The sequence below is a fragment of the Manihot esculenta genome, chromosome 14 (genome assembly GCF_001659605.2).
Source record: "Manihot esculenta cultivar AM560-2 chromosome 14, M.esculenta_v8, whole genome shotgun sequence".
Lineage (NCBI taxonomy): Eukaryota > Viridiplantae > Streptophyta > Magnoliopsida > Malpighiales > Euphorbiaceae > Manihot > Manihot esculenta.
This window is the reverse complement of record NC_035174.2, coordinates 9,602,941-9,623,641: the sequence shown is the minus strand read 5'-3', so window position 1 is coordinate 9,623,641 and position 20,701 is coordinate 9,602,941. Positions and strand designations below refer to the sequence as shown.

At 34.6% G+C, this 20,701-nt stretch overlaps 2 protein-coding genes across 12 annotated transcripts in view; one reads left to right on the top strand and one right to left on the bottom strand.

The window, feature by feature from the left end:
* Positions 1–15,298, top strand: part of LOC110630735 (187-kDa microtubule-associated protein AIR9) — a 52,355-nt gene extending 37,057 nt beyond the window's left edge. For 8 of the 11 annotated variants that reach the window (XM_021778289.2, XM_021778291.2, XM_043950245.1 and 5 more), the window contains 8 exons: positions 3,644–3,782; positions 4,070–4,251; positions 4,949–5,104; positions 6,453–6,584; positions 12,134–12,192; positions 14,500–14,532; positions 14,625–14,756; positions 14,899–15,298. In XM_021778289.2, the coding sequence (XP_021633981.1) occupies positions 3,644–3,782; positions 4,070–4,251; positions 4,949–5,104; positions 6,453–6,584; positions 12,134–12,192; positions 14,500–14,532; positions 14,625–14,756; positions 14,899–15,075 (1,010 nt within the window). In that variant the 3' untranslated portion in view covers positions 15,076–15,298. Of the gene's footprint in view, positions 1–3,643; positions 3,783–4,069; positions 4,252–4,948; positions 5,105–6,452; positions 6,585–12,133; positions 12,193–14,499; positions 14,533–14,624; positions 14,757–14,898 lie in introns of those variants that run through there. The other 3 variants (XM_043950248.1, XM_043950247.1, XM_043950251.1) reach the window with 3 other exon arrangements.
* A 48-nt stretch (positions 15,299–15,346) lies between these two features.
* Positions 15,347–17,611, bottom strand: LOC110630736 (cationic amino acid transporter 1). Its single transcript, XM_021778294.2, has 2 exons — positions 17,347–17,611; positions 15,347–17,270 (listed from the first exon to the last, which is right to left on the bottom strand). Exon 2 carries the CDS (start codon positions 17,261–17,263, stop codon positions 15,497–15,499), a length of 1,767 nt encoding a protein of 588 aa, XP_021633986.1. The 5' UTR covers positions 17,264–17,270; positions 17,347–17,611; the 3' UTR covers positions 15,347–15,496.
* Positions 17,612–20,701: the final 3,090 nt, after the last annotated feature.

Sequence of the window (20,701 nt, the reverse complement as noted above, 5' to 3'; positions counted from 1 at the left end):
TAATATTCTTGTGGTATGACTTGAAATGTGCAGAAGATTAGAGGGTGGGTTGCTAGTTTTCTTTATTCAAAATTTTACCAGTGAATCAACAAATCCTATAGAAACTGTCGTCCTGTCAATCCTTCTGTGTTCCCTCTTTTCTCTTGCCTTTGTCCTCTGGGCTTGTCTCTCTGACAAGTAACCAGCTTATCTAAAGGTATGTCTAGATGCTAAACCCTTGCAAGAGTTGCACATGCATTTTTTAAGTTGGTCTTCTATCACAGTTAAAGTAATGATCTCTTAGCAGCAAGTTTGGTGAGCCTGTTTTCTTCTGCTCGTTGTAGGTAGAGGTGGCATAGAAGCCGAACTCACTTGATCCAATGTGACCCTTAAACATTTTCAACACACAAAGGCTGAAATTTCCCGAACCTGAATGACCTGCAAATTTGAGGTTCAAACTGATAACCTGATTTGAGGCTGACCTCTTTGGTTGACCACAATCTGCCCAAATCTTGACTTGAAAATTATATTATTATTATTATTGTTTTGAAAGTTAACTTGTTTGACCTGAAACAACCTTCTACCCGCCAATTGACTTGAAATCCTTTCTGCATAGTGACATGATGGGAACTTGTATCTGCAACCCAAAATGGCCTAACCCAAACCTGCCAGAAGATAGACAAGACCTGAGTGACACCCAATCTGGAATAACCCAAACTGAAACCTGTCCAGCCCAACCCACTTGTGACCTCTATTTGTTGGAAAGTGGGGGAAATATGCATGGTTTTGGTCATTTTCCCCCTTGGTGCTTTTTTGCCGCTTTGCTTTCTTCACTTCCACCTAATTCATGTACAAAGATAATATTTGTTATTGTTATTTACAATAAGATTACAACCTATTTATACACGAGAGAGGTATCTAAACAGGAAGGAAAATCAAACCTATGATTATACAATCCCTAAGATTAAGGGACTGACCCATCTATCAATATTTACTGCCTATATTAACATATTTACTTCCTATAACCTATAACACTCCCCCTCAAGTCGGAGCATAAATGTTAATCATACCCAACTTGTTACATATATAATCAACTCGAGTTCCATTTAGAGCTTTAGTGAAGATATCTCCTAATTGTTCTCCAGTTTGGATATATTCTGTTGATATTATCTTTTGTTGGACCTTTTCACGAACAAAGTGACAATCAATCTCGATGTGTTTAGTCCTCTCATGAAATTCTGGATTCGAGGCAATGTGGATAGCTGCTTGATTATCACACCACAACTTAGCAAGCACCGAATTTGTGAACCCAACTTCTTCCAATAGTTGACGTACCCACAAGACTTCACAAATGGCTTGTACCATGGCTCGATATTTAGATTCAGCACTAGAACGGGAGACCACATTTTGCTTATTACTTTTCCATGAGACCAAGTTACCTCCCACAAAAACACAATACCCAGTAGTTGACCTCCTATCAACCTTCGAGCCTGCCCAATCAGCATCAGAAAAGCATTCAATATTTGAGTGCCCATGGTTACCATAGAATAGGCCTCGCCCTAGGGCCCCTTCAAGGTAACAAAGGATCTGTCCCAAAGGGCAACAGTAGGAGAGGACATAAACTGACTTACCACACTCACTGAATATGCAATATCAGGACAAGTCACCATCAAATAATTCAGCTTGCCAATTAATCTTCTATACCTTTCAGGATCTGCAAATGGCTCACTGTCTTCTGTGATAAATTGAAGGTTGGGGGTCATTGGGGCACTACAAGGCTTAGCGCCCAATTTTCCTGTTTCTGCTAACAAATCAAGAACATATTTTCTTTGAGATAAAAAGATGCCTTTCTTACACCGCATAACTTCGATTCCCAAGAAATATTTCAGTGAACCCAAATCCTTTGTATAAAACTGTGTTTTAAGAAATTCTTTTTGGGATGTGATGCCAGGAATGTCACTTTCTGTGATAACGATATCATCCACATATACTACAAGCATAATTACTCCACTATCTGAATTTCTATAGAACACTGAGTTATCACACTTACTCATCTTCATTCCAAATTGTTGGACCACCTCACTAAACCTGCCAAACCGTGCCCGAGGATTTTGTTTCAAGCCATAAAGGGATTTTCGAAGTTTACAAACTTTGCCTGACTCCCCCTGAGCAACAAAACCAGGTGGTTACTCAATATAAACCTCCTCCTGGAGATCACCATGAAGAAAAACATTTTTAATATCCAGTTGATGCAAAGGCCAATCATATGTATGTGCCAAGGAAATAAACAATCGAATAGATGCGAGCTTGGCAACTGGGGAAAATGTATCAGAATAGTCAACTCCATAAGTTTGTGCATAACCTTTAGCCACTAAATGGGTCTTGAGGCGAGCAACAGATCCATCATGATTTACTTTCCCTGCAAACACCCATTTGCACCCAATAGCCCGCTTTCTTGGGGGCAAGGACATCAACTCCCAAGTACCATTAGTGTCAAGGGCCATCATTTCCTCTTCCATTGCAGTACGCCAACCAAGATGGGACAAAGCCTCAATAACAGTTTTGGGAACTGAAATAGAATATAAAGTAGTGACAAAACAACGAGAAGAAGAGGATAATTGATCATAAGAGACATAAGCTGAAATAGGATAAGTGTAAGTACGTTTACCTTTGCAAAGAGCAATGGGCAAATCCAAATCAGACAGTGGAGGATCAGTGGGAACAGGATCTGTCGACGAAGAAGCGGAGTCAGAGTCCTTTAAGCGTCTGGAATACACATGAAAGATGAGAGGGCGACTTGACACATGAGCGAAAGGTGTAGGAGTAGTCTGAGGAGACAGAGAGCGAACAGTGTATAACAAGAGGTCATCTTCCTCTCCCTGGGTGTTATAAACAGATGATGGCGGAAAAAATGGAGTGGACTCAAAGAATGTTACATCCGCAGACACAAGATACCGATTCAGATTAGGAGAAAAACAACAATACCCTTTCTAATGTCGAGAGTAACCAAGGAAGACATATTTGAGTGATTTGGGATCCAATTTAGTAACCTGTGGACGACCATCACGAACAAAACAAGTACACCCAAAGATACGTGGCTCATTAGGAAACAAAGATTTAGTGGGAAACAAAATATTATAAAGGATATCACCATGAAGGATGGAGGAAGACATGCGATTGATAAAAAAAAAGCAGTGGATACAGCATCAGCCCAAAAACATTTAGGTACTTTCATTTGGAATAAGAGGGCTCTGGCTACTTCAAGAAGATGTCGATTTTTTCTTTCGGCAACTCTATTTGGAATATTATCTTTCTACACCCCGCTCTGATACCATGTAGAAAGATAATATTTGTTATTGTTATTCACAATAAATATTACAACCTATTTATACACGAGAGACGGTATCTAAATAGGAAGGAAAATCAAACTTATGATTATACAATCCCTAAGATTAAGGGACTGACCCATCTATCAATATTTACTTCATATATTAACATATTTACTTCCTATAACCTATAACAATTCATATGACTTGACTAAATTGGCTGTATGCTCATACTTGATAACAGTGTAATGCTTGTTTGCAAGAGGCATAAATTTTAAGCTGGTGGCCTTCCTTCTTGATGATAAATTCTTACCAACAAAGTGTTTTTTTGTTTCCAGAGCTTCCTAGAGTCGAAATTCTCTCTCTCAATGGAAAGGCTATAGAAGGTGGTGTGCTCACTGCAGTTGAAGTAATACCGAAGAGTGCAATACAACAATCTGTTTGGAGAAAGTACAAGAAGGATATCAAATATCAATGGTGATAGGCTAATTCTCTTGATCTACCGCATGGTTTAAGTTAGATGCTTCAGTAATGACAATTGCTTTTTCCTTTTTCAACTACAAGGAGAATCTTATTTGTATATAGTACCAGTGTGTAATTTCCTACAGGCAAGTTGTAAAGTAAGATGCATAACCATTAGATGACCGATTCTATTTGAAAGCTTGTTCTTACCTGAAAATTTCAGAAATCTATTTTGTCTCTTAGATGCATTCCATTGTTGTCATTTTAATCTCCCATTTATATTTCACTCGATGATGCTGCAGGTTCTGTTCATCAGTAATAGGGGACAGGGACTCCTTTGAGCTCCTACCTTCACAGTGTTCCTGCTCTTACAAGGTGCGACTTGAGGACATTGGTAAATGCTTGAGATGTGAATGCATAGTGACTGATGTGTTTGGAAGGTCAAGTGAGCCGTCATATGCTGAGACTGCTCCTGTATTGCCAGGTCTGTTATTAGCACTGTTGTACAATTGTGTTTAGCTCACCTTTGATTTGATTTGAGATATTCTACATTGTTGAATAAGCTAATATTGAATGTTCAACTTTCAGTTATTTCAATTGGAAATATTCTAGATTTATCCAAATCCATGTGTTTGTCTTCGTTGCGCTTGATGTAGTTCTTGAGATATGACAGCTAGCCTGTCCATTTCCAAATTGACTATAAACCTCTCATTAAATTTTTGCAAGCATGTTATTCTATTATTCCGTATTGCAATGTGATAGTTTCTTAGTGTTATATTAATATTCTTCCATATATCTGCTTTCTCTACTTATTCAAATAAAATTGTTCTACTTCTTTGAAAAATCCATGCTATTGAAAGATTTTACTGGCAACTGTTTTTGCTTTCCTGTTTGATTTCTTTCTCTTCATGAATTATTGAAATAATGCATGAGTTTGACACTACATTGGGTTTTAAGATTATCTTTACTGTTTGGAGTCTTGGGACATTTTTCTTCTCCTTTAAATAAGTTTGATTTGTTTTTTAAATTACTGCTACTGTTATTCTCGTTTCTGAATAATAGATGTTTCATAATTTTTAGCATTTACCAATGTCCATTGCTAATAATAATTATTATATTGGGAAGCATAAGCGCCTTCTATAAGCCTGTTCCATTGCTAATAATAATTATTATATCTTTAGGAATTCCTCGAATAGATAAACTAGAGATTGAGGGAAGGGGTTTCCACACGAACTTATATGCCGTTCGAGGCATTTATAGTGGAGGAAAGGAGGGAAAAAGTAGAATACAATGGCTTAGGTCGATGGTTGGTAGTCCTGATCTGATCTCTATACCAGGTATGTTAACTAATATATTAATTGTTCTTTATCCACAAAAATTTGATTCCTCCTTGATTAACTTACATGATCATGTTTGCTAACAAATATTTTTCTGTCTTTTCATTTTCATCCGTGTTAACTGTTAAGTGCATATTTCATATGATGTAGGCAATGACAGTAGTATAATTAGGGATCGTTACCATTGCGGTAAAATTGACATTGTTTAAACTTTTAATTATTAAGTCCAGACATTACTCAAGTTCTTTTCTTTAGACTTCGAAGATCTTTATTTTGTTAATCTTCTTTCTTTACAATAAAAGGACAAGATTTTTGAAGGATGACGTATTCATTGATATCCTGAACCGAAGATGGCAAATTGAGATTGTTGGATTCCATGTGATGTAGATATCAATTTTGGGGGATACCATGTGAATTCTAAATTGTCATACATTGAAAATTCTACTTTCTGATAGTTCAGAAATTAATACAACTAGCAAAGACATAACATTTTTGTTGAATTTTCTTCTTGAATACTAATCTTTTGCAGCGTTTCTTATCCACGATTAGATTCTTCAATTTCTTTCATCAACTAGGCTCATCTTTGTGCATCTATTGAATGTGTGATTGGGATACCATTTGAGATTTATCCACATATATGCGTGTGTTGCATGAAATGTTATGGCTGGTGAAGGGAAATGCTATTCTCTTGAGATGGTTTGTATATAGTGGCACGTTGACTTGAATTCATGGTTTATCTTTAGTTGATCATGGTAAAATTAAATTGTACAAAGAATCTTATCATTAGTCAGATTCGAGTATTTAGCATATCTTTTCAAATTGGGAAAATTACTATTTATTTCTTGTGGTTTAGTGAAACTAATTTTTTAGTCCCTCTATTTTCAAGAACACACTTAATGGCCTCTATCTTTTCAAACCGTTAATTTAGTCCTTTTTGTCTATTATAGAGACTAAATAGTTATAAATTTGAAATGACAAGGACCAAATAGTTAATTTTGAAATTATAGATGCTAATTAGAAACAAGAGCATTTTAGTCATTCCACACATACTAACGGCTTAGACAGAAGGACTAAATAGTTGATGGTTCAAAAAGACAAGTTTTGTGTAGTGTACTTTTGAAAATACAGGATCAAGTGGTTAGTTTCACACCACAAGGACTAAATAATAAATTTCCTTTTAGAATATGAGGGATAATTTTCATTAGCAATTTTAAAATGTTGATTAGCAAATCAAATCCCCCAAGTGTTTATCCTTATGAATAAATCTGCAAAAGTGAAGATATTACTGTATGATCCTTCCTTTCCCTCTTTTTGAATATTTGACTTCAAAAATTGAACAATATTGCAGGAGAGATAGGAAGGATGTATGAGGCTAATGTTGATGATGTGGGGTATAGAGTGGTGGCTATTTATACTCCAGTTAGAGAGGATGGCGTTGAGGGACAGCCTGTGTCTGCATCCACAGAGCCCATTGCTGTTGGTAAGAAGAATCCCTTTATCCTACTTGTTTCTAGCTTTTCTTTTATGTTATTGAACCACTTGTTTGTGGAACGATTTTTCACATAAAATTCTTCATGGTGCTTCACTAGAGCAACTGGATGTGAACCTTTTTCTTGTGATATTGTTAATGTCCACAATTGTTCAAGTACCATGACCGAGGGACCTTTAATTACCATCAACACATGTAAACGAATATTTGCAGCTTTTGGTTTTTTGAAATTCTAATCCAAGAAATCAAGTAGAACGAAGGGGAGGTTGTCTTTATTTGTATCTGTGCACATTTCAGATGACTTTTATATCCAATGAAGTTAAAATTAATATTGGATTTCTGTTTATATCATGCATCTCTAAGGCACTAAAATTACCTTTCTTTTTCTACTGTATCAAACTCTAGTTCTAAATCTATGAGCAAATTTAGTTGAAATGCCTACGATTTTCCTTATTCTTATTGGTCTAACAACTCGTCTCGCCTGGATGAGGCGAGGCACTGCCTCTTGAAAATAATGTGCCGAGGCCTTTTTTTTCTTAAACACCAAAACCTAATCTGTGGTTTTCTTTTGAAAGAGCTGATTGGATAAATAAATTTTAGGTACTAATTAGGAATTTATATCCTATAGTTATGCTAATTAAATAGGAATATGTATCCTATAATTATGATAACTAATTGGGGGGATATATCCCTCTAATGTGCTAACTAATTAGGAAGAGAATACTATAATATCTACATAAATATCGGCATGGTTGACTTCCTATACCATATATACATGCATGCATACATACATATATCTGTGTGCATGTGTGTATTTCAAATATATTCCAATGGCGAAAAGAATTACATATTTATATATAAGGATGCCTATAATTAAGCTAACTAATTAGGGAGTAGGACAATATCAACATAAATATTATATAGTTGACTTCCTATAAACCGATACATGTGTATGTAAATATGAATATTGTTATAAGTTATAGAAAGTAAATATGTTAATATAGGAAGTAAATATTGATAGATGGGTCAGTCCCTTAATCCTAGGGATTGTATAATCATAGACTTTATTTTCCTTCTTATTTAGATACCCTCTCTCATGTATAAATAGATTGTAATCTCTATTGTGAAATACAACAAATATTATCCTTCTACATGGTATCAGAGTCTTTCTCGTAGAGATTTAATTTTTCTCTCCCGTCAAAGTTTTTTTTTAAGAAAAAAAAAAAAAAAAATTTTTTTTTGGAGACTTAGGGCTCTGTTTATTTGGGTTACCCATAACGGGTAATATTTGGATCTCACCATCGCTGGAGTCGCCACATCGTTCCCTTGTCAGATCTGAGATTTATTTGTCGTTTGGGTTTTGGGGGAGGTATTTTTATCGGTACTGTTCATCGGTACTGTTCACGGGTACTGTTCACCGACACTGTTCACGGGTACTGTTCACCGACACTGTTCACAAGTACTGTTTACGTGGTACTGTTCATTGGTACTGTTCACGCCGGGTACTGTTTTCTGATTCTGTGTTTCTTTTGTTGCTGTCGTTTTGGGTTTGTTGTCATGGTTGAAGTGAAAACCACCACCGTAACTGATGTGATTCCTATGATGACTAAAATCACGGAACACAAATTGAATGGATCTTCCAATCAAGGAATTTTGATATCTGCAGATGAGTATGCACAATTCGTCCAATACCAGGCATCTCTAAAATCCTCTAATTCCTCCTCTATCACTGCAATTGCCGAGTCAGGTAACTCTACTACATGTCTTGTGTCTTCATCCTCAAAATGGGTTATTGATTCTGGTGCTACCGATCATATGTCAGGTAATTCTACCCTTTTGTCCAATCTTGAGTCTCGTACATCGCCTTCTTATGTTACTCTTGCTGATGGCACTAAATCTTCTGTCATTGGTTCTGGTCATGTCAACTTAACCCCTTCTCTTTCTGTATCCTCTGTGTTATGTCTCCCTAAGTTCGCATTTAATTTGCTTTCCGTTAGTAAACTCACTCGTGCATTGAATTGTTGTGTCTCATTCTTTCCTGATCACTGTATTTTTCAGGATCTTTCGACGAAGCAGATTATTGGTAGAGGGTGCGAGTCAGAGGATCTCTACGTCTTGGATCAGCAACTACCTAGATCACTTGCATGTTCCACGCGTTTAACACTTTTTGATGTTCATTGTCGTTTGGGGCATCCTTCTCTCTCAGCTTTGAAGAAGTTATATCCACAGTTTCATTCTTTGTCTGTTTTAGATTGTGAGTCTTGTCAATTTGCCAAACATCATCGTTTACCTACACTGCCTCGAGTCAATAAACGGGCTTCGTCCCCCTTTGAGTTAGTACATTCAGATGTTTGGGGTCCTTGTCCTGTTGTGTCTAAGTCTGGCTTTAAGTATTTTGTTACTTTTGTTGATGATTTCTCTCGTACTACTTGGTTATTTTTAATGAAGAGTCGTTCAGAATTATTTTCTGTTTTTTGTGCATTTTATGCTGAAATCCAAACCCAATTCAATACTTCCATCCGTATATTGCAAAGTGATAATGCTAAAGAGTATCTCTCTGGGGAATTTCAATCTTATTTGTTACAAAAAGGGATTCTTCATCAGTCATCTTGTGTTGCCACTCCTTCACAAAATGGAGTTGCTGAAAGAAAAAATCGACATCTTCTTGACGTAGCCAGAGCTCTCTTATTCCAAATGAAGGTACCTAAATGTTTTTGGGCTGATGCTGTATTCACTGCTTGTTTTTTGATCAATCGCATGCCTTCCTCCATCCTTCATGGTGATATCCCTTATAACATTTTGTTTCCCACTAAATCTTTGTTTCCTATTGAGCCACGTATGTTTGGTTGTACATGTTTTGTTCGTGATGTTCATCCACAGGTTACTAAATTGGATCCTAAATCACTCAAATGTGTCTTCCTTGGCTACTCTCGACGTCAGAAAGGATATCGTTGTTTTTCTCCTGATCTGAATCGGTATCTTGTGTCTGCGGATGTAACATTCTTTGAGTCCACTCCATTTTTTCCGCCATCATCTGTTTATAACACCGAGGGGGAGGAAGATGACCTCTTGTTATACACTGTTCGCTCTTTGTCTCCTCAGACTACTCCTACACCTTTCGCTCATGGGCCAGGTCGCCCTCCCATCTTTCATGTGTATTCCAGACGCTTAGAGGACTCTGAATCCGTTCCGCTACCTGCTTCTTCGTCGACAGATCCTGCTCCCACTGATCCTTCACCGTCTGATTTGGATTTGCCCATTGCTCTTCGCAAAGGTAAACGTACTTGCACTTATCCTATTTCATCTTGTGTCTCTTATGATCAATTATCCTCCTCTTCTCGTTGTTTTGTCACTACTTTAGATTCTATTTCAATTCCCAAAACTGTTATTGAGGCTTTGTCCCATCCTGGTTGGCGTGCTGCAATGGAAGAGGAAATGATGGCCCTTGACACTAATGGTACTTGGGAGTTGATGTCCTTGCCCCCAGGAAAGCGGACTATTGGGTGCAAATGGGTGTTTGCAGTAAAAGTAAACCCTGATGGATCTATTGCTCGCCTCAAGGCCCGTTTAGTGGCCAAAGGTTATGCACAAACTTATGGAGTTGACTATTCTGATACATTCTCTCCAGTTGCCAAGCTCGCATCTGTCCGATTGTTTATTTCCTTGGCGGCTACTCATGATTGGCCCTTGCATCAACTGGATATTAAAAATGCTTTTCTTCATGGTGATCTTCAGGAGGAGGTTTATGTTGAGCAACCACCTGGTTTTGTTGCTCAGGGGGAGTCAGGTAAGGTTTGTAGACTTCGAAAATCCCTTTATGGCTTGAAACAGAGTCCTCGAGCATGGTTTGGCAGGTTTAGTGAGGTGGTCCAACAGTTTGGAATGAAGATGAGTAAGTGTGATCACTCAGTGTTTTATAGAAATTCTGATAGTGGAGTAATTCTGCTTGTAGTATATGTGGATGATATCGTTATTACAGGAAGTGACATTGCTGGCATCACATCCCTAAAAGAATTTCTAAAAACACAGTTTCATACAAAGGATTTGGGTTCCTTGAAATATTTCTTGGGAATTGAAGTTATGCGGTGTAAGAAAGGCATCTTCTTATCTCAAAGAAAATATGTTCTTGATTTGTTGGCAGAAACAGGAAAATTGGGTGCTAAGCCTTGTAGTACCCCAATGACCCCTAACCTTCAACTTACCACAGAAGACAGTGAGCCATTTGCAGATCCTGGAAGGTACAGAAGATTAGTTGGTAAGCTGAATTATTTGACTGTGACTCGTTCTGATATTGCATATTCAGTGAGTGTGGTAAGTCAGTTTATGTCCTCTCCTACTGTTGCCCAGTGGGATGCTCTGGAACAGATTCTTTGTTACCTTAAAGGGGCCCCAGGACGAGGCCTATTTTATGGTAACCATGGGCACTCAAATATTGAATGTTTTTCTGATGCTGATTGGGCAGGCTCGAAAGTTGATAGGAGGTCAACTACTGGGTATTGTGTTTTTGTGGGAGGTAACTTGGTCTCATGGAAAAGTAAGAAGCAAAATGTGGTCTCCCGTTCTAGTGCTGAATCTGAATATCGAGCCATGGCACAAGCCGTTTGAAATTTTGTGGGTACGTCAACTGTTGGAAGAAGTTGGGTTTTCAAATTCGGTGCCTGCTAAGTTGTGGTGTGATAATCGAGCAGCTATCCACATTGCCTCCAATCCAGTATTTCACGAGAGGACCAAACACATCGAGATTGATTGTCATTTTGTTCGTGAAAAGGTTTAACAAAAGATAATATCAACAGAACATATCCGAACTGGAGAACAATTAGGAGATATTTTCACTAAAGCTCTAAATGGGACTCGAGTCGATTATATATGTAACAAGTTGGGCATGATTAACATTTATGATCCAACTTGAGGGGGAGTGTTATAAGTTATAGAAAGTAAATATGTTAATATAGGAAGTAAATATTGATAGATGGGTCAGTTGCTTAATCCTAGGGATTGTATAATCATAGACTTGATTTTCCTTCCTATTTAGATACCCTCTCTCATGTATAAATAGATTGTAATCTCTATTGTGAAATACAACAAATATTATCCTTCTCCTATAAACCGATACATGTGTATGTAAATGTGAATATAAATAAATTTAGGCTATCATGCCTAACTTCAAAAAGGTCTTTGCCTTACCTCTTGCCTCTCACCTAAGGCTATAGGATTTCCCGTTGCCTTAGTATCACTTCTCGCTTTAATAACATTAGTATAATAATGAAAAAAAATGTTGGAATAATAAGGCTAAAGCATATGGAAGAAGAAAGAAACTTACATGTGGAATGCTACACATGATCAAACAAGGTTTGATTAGAGTTAATTTTGCTTTTGAGGATCAATCAGGGCAGTACTTTTCATACTTTGTACCTATTTTAGCTTCTCTTTTTTGGTTTCGCTTCTCTCATTTTGGCAAATGGTTACAAACTTTGTATCTATATGAAGTCATGTTTGAAGTCTCTAAGTTTCATTTTATTTTGCCATGACTAAAATTGCAGAGCCTGATGTTCTTAAAGAAGTGAAGCAAAAGCTGGAACTTGGGTCTGTGAAGTTTGAGGTGTGTGTGCTTTGGTCATTTGAGTTTATATTTATTTTAACCTTTCTGTTAAAAAAATTGAAAGTTATACTAAAACAAGCACGTTAGGATGTCTTAGCTATTAAAGTATTAATTCTGTTAAAGGACTATGACTGGGCTCATTATCTAGGATTTTTAATCTTTTACTCTTATATGCATGTAAATGTGCATGTCTTTATTCAATCTTTATTGGCTTCTTTGTCTTTATTCCATCTTTATTTGCTGCCTAGTAGGAAGACTAGGAGTGTGCAAAAATGGTACTTGTTCCATAGTAGATTATCTACAATATGTCAAATCTCTTGCCATATTGGTTATCTTCTTAATCTTACTGTCAATGTTAGAAGAATAGAAGAAAGAAAATAATAAGAGAAGATTTGAGATTTGTGTGGTTTGGCTATGATAGCATAACGGACGCAAAAACCTCAAATTATTTAATTGTATTTTATGTCTCATAATATATAAGTTTCCCTAAGCATGATACCATAATTGTAGATATGTGTGTGTGCGTGCCTCTAGATAAGAATATATAAAGGTATATATTGTTTTTTTATGACCCCTTAATTTGGAGGAAAGAATCTCATCAATTCAATACTACCCTTGATGAGATTCTTATTTAAACTAGTAACTTCTTCGCACCAGCTCACAAATAGTATAAGAAAAAGAGGCAGCTCACAGATCAAATTCCGAAACATTTACACAGGCAGGCACACAAAACAACAAGAAGCAGAGCAACCTTTAGGGTTGCACTTCCCTCACCAAGTGAGACCGGCAAGAAAATATCAACATAAAGCAATTCACTAGGTTGTACTTCCCTCGCCAAAAGCAATGACAGTGAAAAAATATCAACATAAAACAACCACTCTCAGGATTGCCCATAGCACCAATCAAACACAAACTTAATTGTGAACAGTGCCAATAAATAGTACTTGTAAATAGTTTTGAAGAACAATGTTCATAAACAATGCCAATGAACACTACTAAAGCCTCTATGAATAAAAAATTTTAATAACATGTTAAAGTTAGAAAAATAGGAAGAGAAAAAAGAAACAAGGGGAAAAGATTAACATGGTTCGACTACAGTAGCCTACATCCACAAATGTAAAATCTCAAAGGGCTATGTCTTTATTTAATTATATTTTATGTCTCATAATAAATAAGCTTCCTTGTTTGTGATGAAAGACCCAAGACATGTATCACATGATACTATGAATTAAGGAATTTTCCAACTATATATATGTGCCTAAATAGGAACATATAAAATACATTTTGTCTTTCCATAACACTTGCATAAGAATATTCAGATGTTATCACTATCATGTCCCATCCTTCATAGAACTGCTATCTTTATTGTTATCATGAGTCAAGATGGCTGCAAATCCCTGCCTGCAATCATTTATAATGAGTCCTTTTAAGCTCTTGTTACGTCAAGAACTTGAGGTTGTAATATGATTGTGTCAAAAGACGTAGCTTCTCCTATTTTGGACATGGAAATCCGTTATTAAAAAATTCATATTTTACTGTTAAAAGAGCAAGTGGGGATGATTATCAGGTTATAGTACAAGTTTAACCAATGTGCTTTTGGAGAAGGGGTGCAGGGATTATACCTTTTTGTGCTTCAAAGGTATAGTGGTCTATTGAACTCTGACTTTGGTCTATATGAGAATTGATAAATAGAAATATTCTGGCAAGAGCTATCACGCTTGCAATTTATAGTTATTAGACATGAAGTGCATCCAAGTGACTTATAGTTGTTGGCTGCTTTTATGGTGGTAGATTGCCACTTCTCTTGTCTTGCACATGTAGAAAAATGGATGAATAGTGCTTGTGCATAAATATTTGTGTGTTTTTTGTATTTCATTTTTATTTGGGTAATTTACAGTGCAGTCATTCTGGTTTATCTAAACTTATAAATTAGTCCCTACTCTTTTAATAGAAAATAATTTAGTTCTTGAGCTTCTATTTATTAACAAAATAGTCATTCTTTTAAATTTATTATTAATCAACCATAAATTGGAAAAGTCAACCTAATTGAATGGACTAAATTATTACAAATATTAAAACTATAAAGACTAAATAGCACTATTTTGTTAGTGGAATGAAACTTTTGGGACTAAACTGTTTCTCATTAAGAAAGCAGGGATTAAATTGTAGTTTTTGTCAAATCTCAGGGATGATATTGTAAATGGCCCTTTTATTTCAATATTTTTCTCTTTCTATCATATGAGATAATCTATTTTCTTGACACATAACCTGTTAGAATCAATGCTTTAACGAAGTCTTTGCAAACAGGCATTATGTGACAAGAACCGTTCTCCCAAAAAGGTTGCCTCTCTGCATCTGCAATTTTAGATTTTTTTTTTTCTGTAATATTAAACGAGAGGAAATGGCTTATCATTGCTATTGTTAATGTGTAGGCACCAGGAGAGGGGAGCCTTGAGAGAAGAATTCTAGAAGTTAATAGGAAAAGGATTAAGGTAGTGAAGCCAGGTTCTAAGACTTCCTTTCCTACCACTGAAATTCGTGGAAGTTACGCTCCTCCTTTTCACGTAAGTTTCTGGTTGAACTTAGATGGTTTCATTTTAGAGTTTTTCTGGTTCACTAAATATGTTTGTGCAAAAAGTTATTCAGCAACTTGAAGCTTCATATTTTGTTTTTTGACAGAATATCTGATTGTCATTATTGTGCTAGGTTGAGCTTTTCCGGAACGACCAACATCGGCTTAGGATTGTTGTGGACAGTGAAAACGAAGTAGATCTAATGGTCCACTCCAGGCATCTGCGTGATGTTATTGTCCTCGTGATTCGAGGTGTTGCTCAACGATTCAATAGTACATCTCTCAATTCTCTCCTCAAAATAGAGACATAGTATTTGCCAACTATTGTAAAGTGAATCGGTTTGCAAAATATATTCATTTGTAGGTTTTTAATTCAATTAGTCAACAATTTGTCCCACATTAAACTCCTATGTTTCGCTTGTCATTATTTTTGGTGGTGTCATTGTTTGCAAGATACATTGTGCAGTGCTGGAAAGGCTGGAGGTTTTAAACTCTGTATATTAGTATATGAATGAAACTGAATCATTTGAGAAATGTTTGGCTTCCTACCTTTATATATGTTTCTGTAGTTGCTTAAACCTTCATCTACTTGCTTGACAAGGCTTGCAGTATCATGTATTTTGGGAGGATGGTTAGGCAATGACCAAGCTTAATCTCTTTTCTAATCCTGATATACAATACAACTAAAGAAAAACCAAAGAAAATAAAAAAGTTTTCACAGTAGCCTCTCATTTAGCAGTTCTCTTGTGTTGTCATCTCTGCTTCAAGGTTAGTTGTTGCATCAGCTATTCTTTGTATCTCTTTTGCTGCATCATATGAAGCGTGTAATGCCACAAGCAGATAATAGACGATCAATATTGCTGTCCAAATTGTAAATCTAATGACTGATTCCCCATCAACGGATCCCATAATAAACAGATTCACAGCAATGGAGGCTGATGGCAACCAAGGTACTAATGGCACTCCCCATAGTTTAGGCTTCTTTGCTTGCTTCAAAGTCAGTTGTATCCCAAGTGTGGATAGAAACCAAATTGGTAAGGTTACTGCGTAACCAATCCACCCTTCAGAAACTGCAAAGTAAACAGCTGTTCCGATCGACGATCCTAGGATCAGCACCAATAATATGGTGAGCTTCTTTCTATCATAATCCGATGTCTCTCCAGCAACATAGTATCGTCTCACTAACAGTGCAAGGGCTACAAGAGAAAAGATGAAAAGTGTGGCTATAGAGAGAAGGTTTGACAAAACATCAAGGCTTGTGAAGAAAGCAACAATGGAGTTTGCAACAGTCATAATAACTGTCGCATTCACTGGTGTACCGGTTTTTCCATTTATGGCAGCAAGTAGAGGAGGTGCCATATGGGTTCGGCCGATGTGGGTGAAGTATCGAGCTTGGCCGATAATGTTAGCTAATAAAACCGTTGTCATCCCTTTCAAAGCGCCCAAAGCAACAACAAACTTTGCCCAATTCAATCCCACAGCTTGAAATGCCAGAGTGAATGGTGCATTAGCATCAATTTGTGTATAAGGCTGCATAAATATCAGAGTTGCTGAAAGAAGGCAGTAAACTGATACAATAATCAACATGGAACCAATGAGTCCTACTGGGATATCTCTACCTGGATTTTTAGTCTCCTCACCTAAAGTTGCTACTCCATCAAATCCCACATAAGCAAAGAAGAGCATAGCTGAACCTCTCAGAATTCCCCTGATACCAAATGGGGCAAAGGTTGCGAAATTGGCAGGATTCGCCTTTGTCAGACCGACGATAACGATGAAAAACAAGACAAAGATGTGGATTACTGAAGCTATTGAATTGAACCTTGATGATCCCTTTATGCTCCAGCATGCACAAATGCAAACAACAACAGACACCGCAATAGCAATTGGATCAAAGTAGTTGTAGTCTTCAGGAAGAGACGGTGCGTGTATGCGAAAACTGTTGGGTTCGCGGCTGCAGAGGGTGGCAAAATAGGAAGTCCAAGCCCTAGCCACACCAGCACCACTGATAACGTATTCAAACAAAATATTTCCGGCAGCTATATATGCTACAAAGTCACCAAGCTCCACTCTCAAATAGGAAAACGATCCTCCGGCTACCGGTAATTCGACTGCGAATTCACTATAACATAAGACGGATAACATTGCAGAAATACCTGAAATGAAGTATGAAACTATAACTGCAGGACCAGCATCATTTCTTGCAGCTTCACCTGTAAGGACAAAGATTCCTGCACCAAGAACTGCTCCTACACCAAACCATATAAGATCCCACCAATTCAGACTCTTCTTCATCTCATGCTCGCTACAAGCTCGCAATTCCTGCAGCTCTAAACTATCGAGGGATCGCGTCAGAAGCCGATCTTTGAGCCTTGTTTTTATATTAGACAATGCATTAACATAATTTCGCCAGCTCTGGAATGATTCTTCCGGCAAGAAATCTTCTTTTCTCCACATACATCCTCCCTTGCGGATCCCATTAGTATTATCTATCATCATTGTTGCCCTGCAAAAACAAAAACAATAAAATGAGAAGAAAATATTTAGGGATCAGAATCAGGCTCATGGGGAATTTGGCTAACCTTTCAAATGATCAAAAGAAGAATGTTTGAAGAAGATTTGATTATAGAATTATCAGAGTTGTGATTCTGAGCTCATCAAAACAAGAAAATGAAATTGTTAGTAATCCAAACATGTGGGATTCTGCATACGAAGATCTGTTTTTTGATTCAATGAAGCATTCCAACTGCAGAGTGTATTTAGGATAAAAACCGGATCTTAAGAATTTTTGTAATTCAAAATCAACGAGTCATTTACCAATACTTCAAAATTCCAACATCCCACCACCTCCACATATATATAATATTTGAAATCTGTCTTAAAATACAAAATATATAATGTATCTACATTTTCTGATTATTTAAAATATATTTCAATTTCAAATAATAAAAAAATTCTGTTATTATTATTATTATTATTTTATTGTTATTAAATTTTAAAAGATTTTGAGTTCAAAATATAAAAATGTCAATATTTAAAGCAACAAAAATAAAGATTTGAAAAATTATAGCAATGTGTTAAAAAATAGAAGTCTTAGAAAATAATATTAATCTTTGTTTAATAATTCTTTCTAAAAGACAAATTTAATGCATTAAAATTATGTATTAGTACGATTTTTACTGTATCTATTATTATGAAAATATTCTACTCAGATTCCCATTAAGTAAATACTATGCTCTAACTATTTATTAAATAAGTTAAAATTAATCTTTTAAGTTGGTCATGTCATTGTAAAAGATATATATATATAAATATTATAATATTACTTTTATCTAATATTTTTATTAAAAAGAAAAAAGCAAACCAAATAGTTGAAATTAAGTCACGTGCATAATAATACTGTTACAAAAACTTTCCAGCGGTATATAATTTAAAAATAATGAAATTTATTTATTTATCAATTTATTATTAAATGGTACATGCACACGCTAATTTAGTATAAATCTGTACCCAAAAAACTTAAGTCTCAATTTTATTAAAACTCAACAGTTAAATTTATCTCATATATAAATTTAGAATTCGTGTTGACAAGCCGAATTGAGTTCGAATTTATGCGTAGAAGACCTGATTCTATTCATCTTTTTAGCCCGTGAGATAATAAATTTCGTAAAACTCGAAATTATATTCATATAATATTAGATAAAATTAAATAGTCGTTTGACGATAAAAATAATATAATATATCCATATGTATGATCAATATGATTATAGTATAAGGATACAAACGCAAAACAGCGGTTACGCGTCATTATCATCATTTAGAAATAAAAGAGAAAATAAATAAAGTAAGCAAGAGAGGGGCACGCCAAACTCACCAATATATACTTTTGAATCTATTTTATTTTAAAATATTAATATATATCTTTATTATTTTTTTAAAAATATATATTTAACCCTCAATTTTAAAAATTTTTTTTATAAATCATTCGATCTACGAAATTTATTGGTTCGATCAATTTGAATTCACACCTACAAACCCATTAAGAAAACAAAATGCTCCCTCTTAAATTATAATAAGTTACAAACTAAAATGGAAAGATAGAAATAATAGTATTTTTTTAATAATGAATATATTATTATAATGAAAAGATTAAATTTGATTGTTTATTAAAATTAATTTAATTTAAATTAATTGTAGAGTTTATATAAATTTAAAATTTTTATTCCTATTTCGATTTAAATTCTTTTTATTATTTTTTATTAAAATTCTAAATTTTTTGAAAAAAACGTTGTTCTAACCATTTTGAAACTATAAATATCTAAATATGTTTTTGGAAAAATAACACAAAATTAAAATTTTTGTTTAAGTTAATGATGTGCTGAAAAATATTTAAAATGTTTATACATGCTTAATTTGGATGATGTATTGTGCACAAGTCCTCAATGTTTTTTATTTGCCAATATATAGTTGGCTATGGGGAGTGAGATTTAGCTACTTGCTTGTACCGCGTCTCATATCGGCTGGCAAATTAAAATAGTATATAATAACTAGTAAAAAATTATTAAATAATTTGAATTAATTATTTTAAACCAACTAAATAGTGAACTTGAAAATTATTTGAGTCATCTGAATCAAACAAATTGTGCGGAATTAATGCATCTGCAAGGAAAGGACTACTCGTATGAGATGGAATGGAACCACTCAAAGTACTAGCGAACCACGCTACCAAAGATTCGATACTGATTTAACAATTATATCCGATTCAGTTACGAGATAAATTAAAATTATATATAATAGTTAGTACAAGATTATTAAACAATTTAACTATGGAGTTAAACACACGTAGAACTTTACATTAATTAAAATTTATGTATATCTAAATTAATTTTGATTGGTTGAAAAATAATGTAAAATTTTATTAATATTTAAATAATTTTTTATTTAATTAGTTGGATTAACTTTTATGTATTAAATAAATATTTTAATTTCCAAAAAAATCATATTTTTAATTAATAAAATGTTAAAAAATAATGAATTTTTTTTCACATGAAACTTTCTATGTTATTATTATTTTTATTATATATATATATATAAATCATAGTTTCAAATTAGAATTATGATTTTATTTGCAGTGCAAGAACACGATTCCATATTTGGATTTATCCTATTCAATCAATTATTATATTAATTATTATTATTTCATCATATAAAAAATAAAAAAAAATCATCTGAAAACTTTTTCTTTCTTTTCTTATATGAAGGTATAAAATTTCTTAAAATCCTATAAAATTATTGTTAAAGTTAATAATTCTAAAATGTTATAGATTCTAATGCCACATTAAATTCTAAATAAGAAAAAGAATGATATTTGTAAAATTATTTAAATGCAAAAATCAAGTTTTTTAAAATTTTTTTTTTCCAATTAATGTATAGGAAAGGATCTTTAAAACATTTTATTATAATAAAAACTAATTTTAATTGGTTATATAAATTAATTTTATGATAATAAAAAAGTGAATTTTAAACTGATAAATTGAGAACAATCAATATCATTTTTGTTGATTTAAATAAAATTAATAGTTGAAAATAAAATAAAAAAATTATTAATATTTAGAATTTCATTAGAAATTTGTAAATAGAATTTTTAATTGGAAAGAAATTGTGTTTGAAGAATACTTTTTAAGTTTATTATTTTATGAGTAAATTTATTGTAGAGTAAATTCTACGGTTACACAATCCTTAGCGGATTTCGACTTCCATGACCACCGTCCTGCTGTCTTGATCGACCAACACTCTTTATGGTTCTAGGTTAACGCGTAGTTGGGCACCGTAACTCGATTTTCGATTCATCCCGCATCGTCAGTTCTAGTAAACAGGGACAGTGGAAATCTCGTTAATCCATTTATGCGCGTCACTAATTAGATGACGAGGCATTTG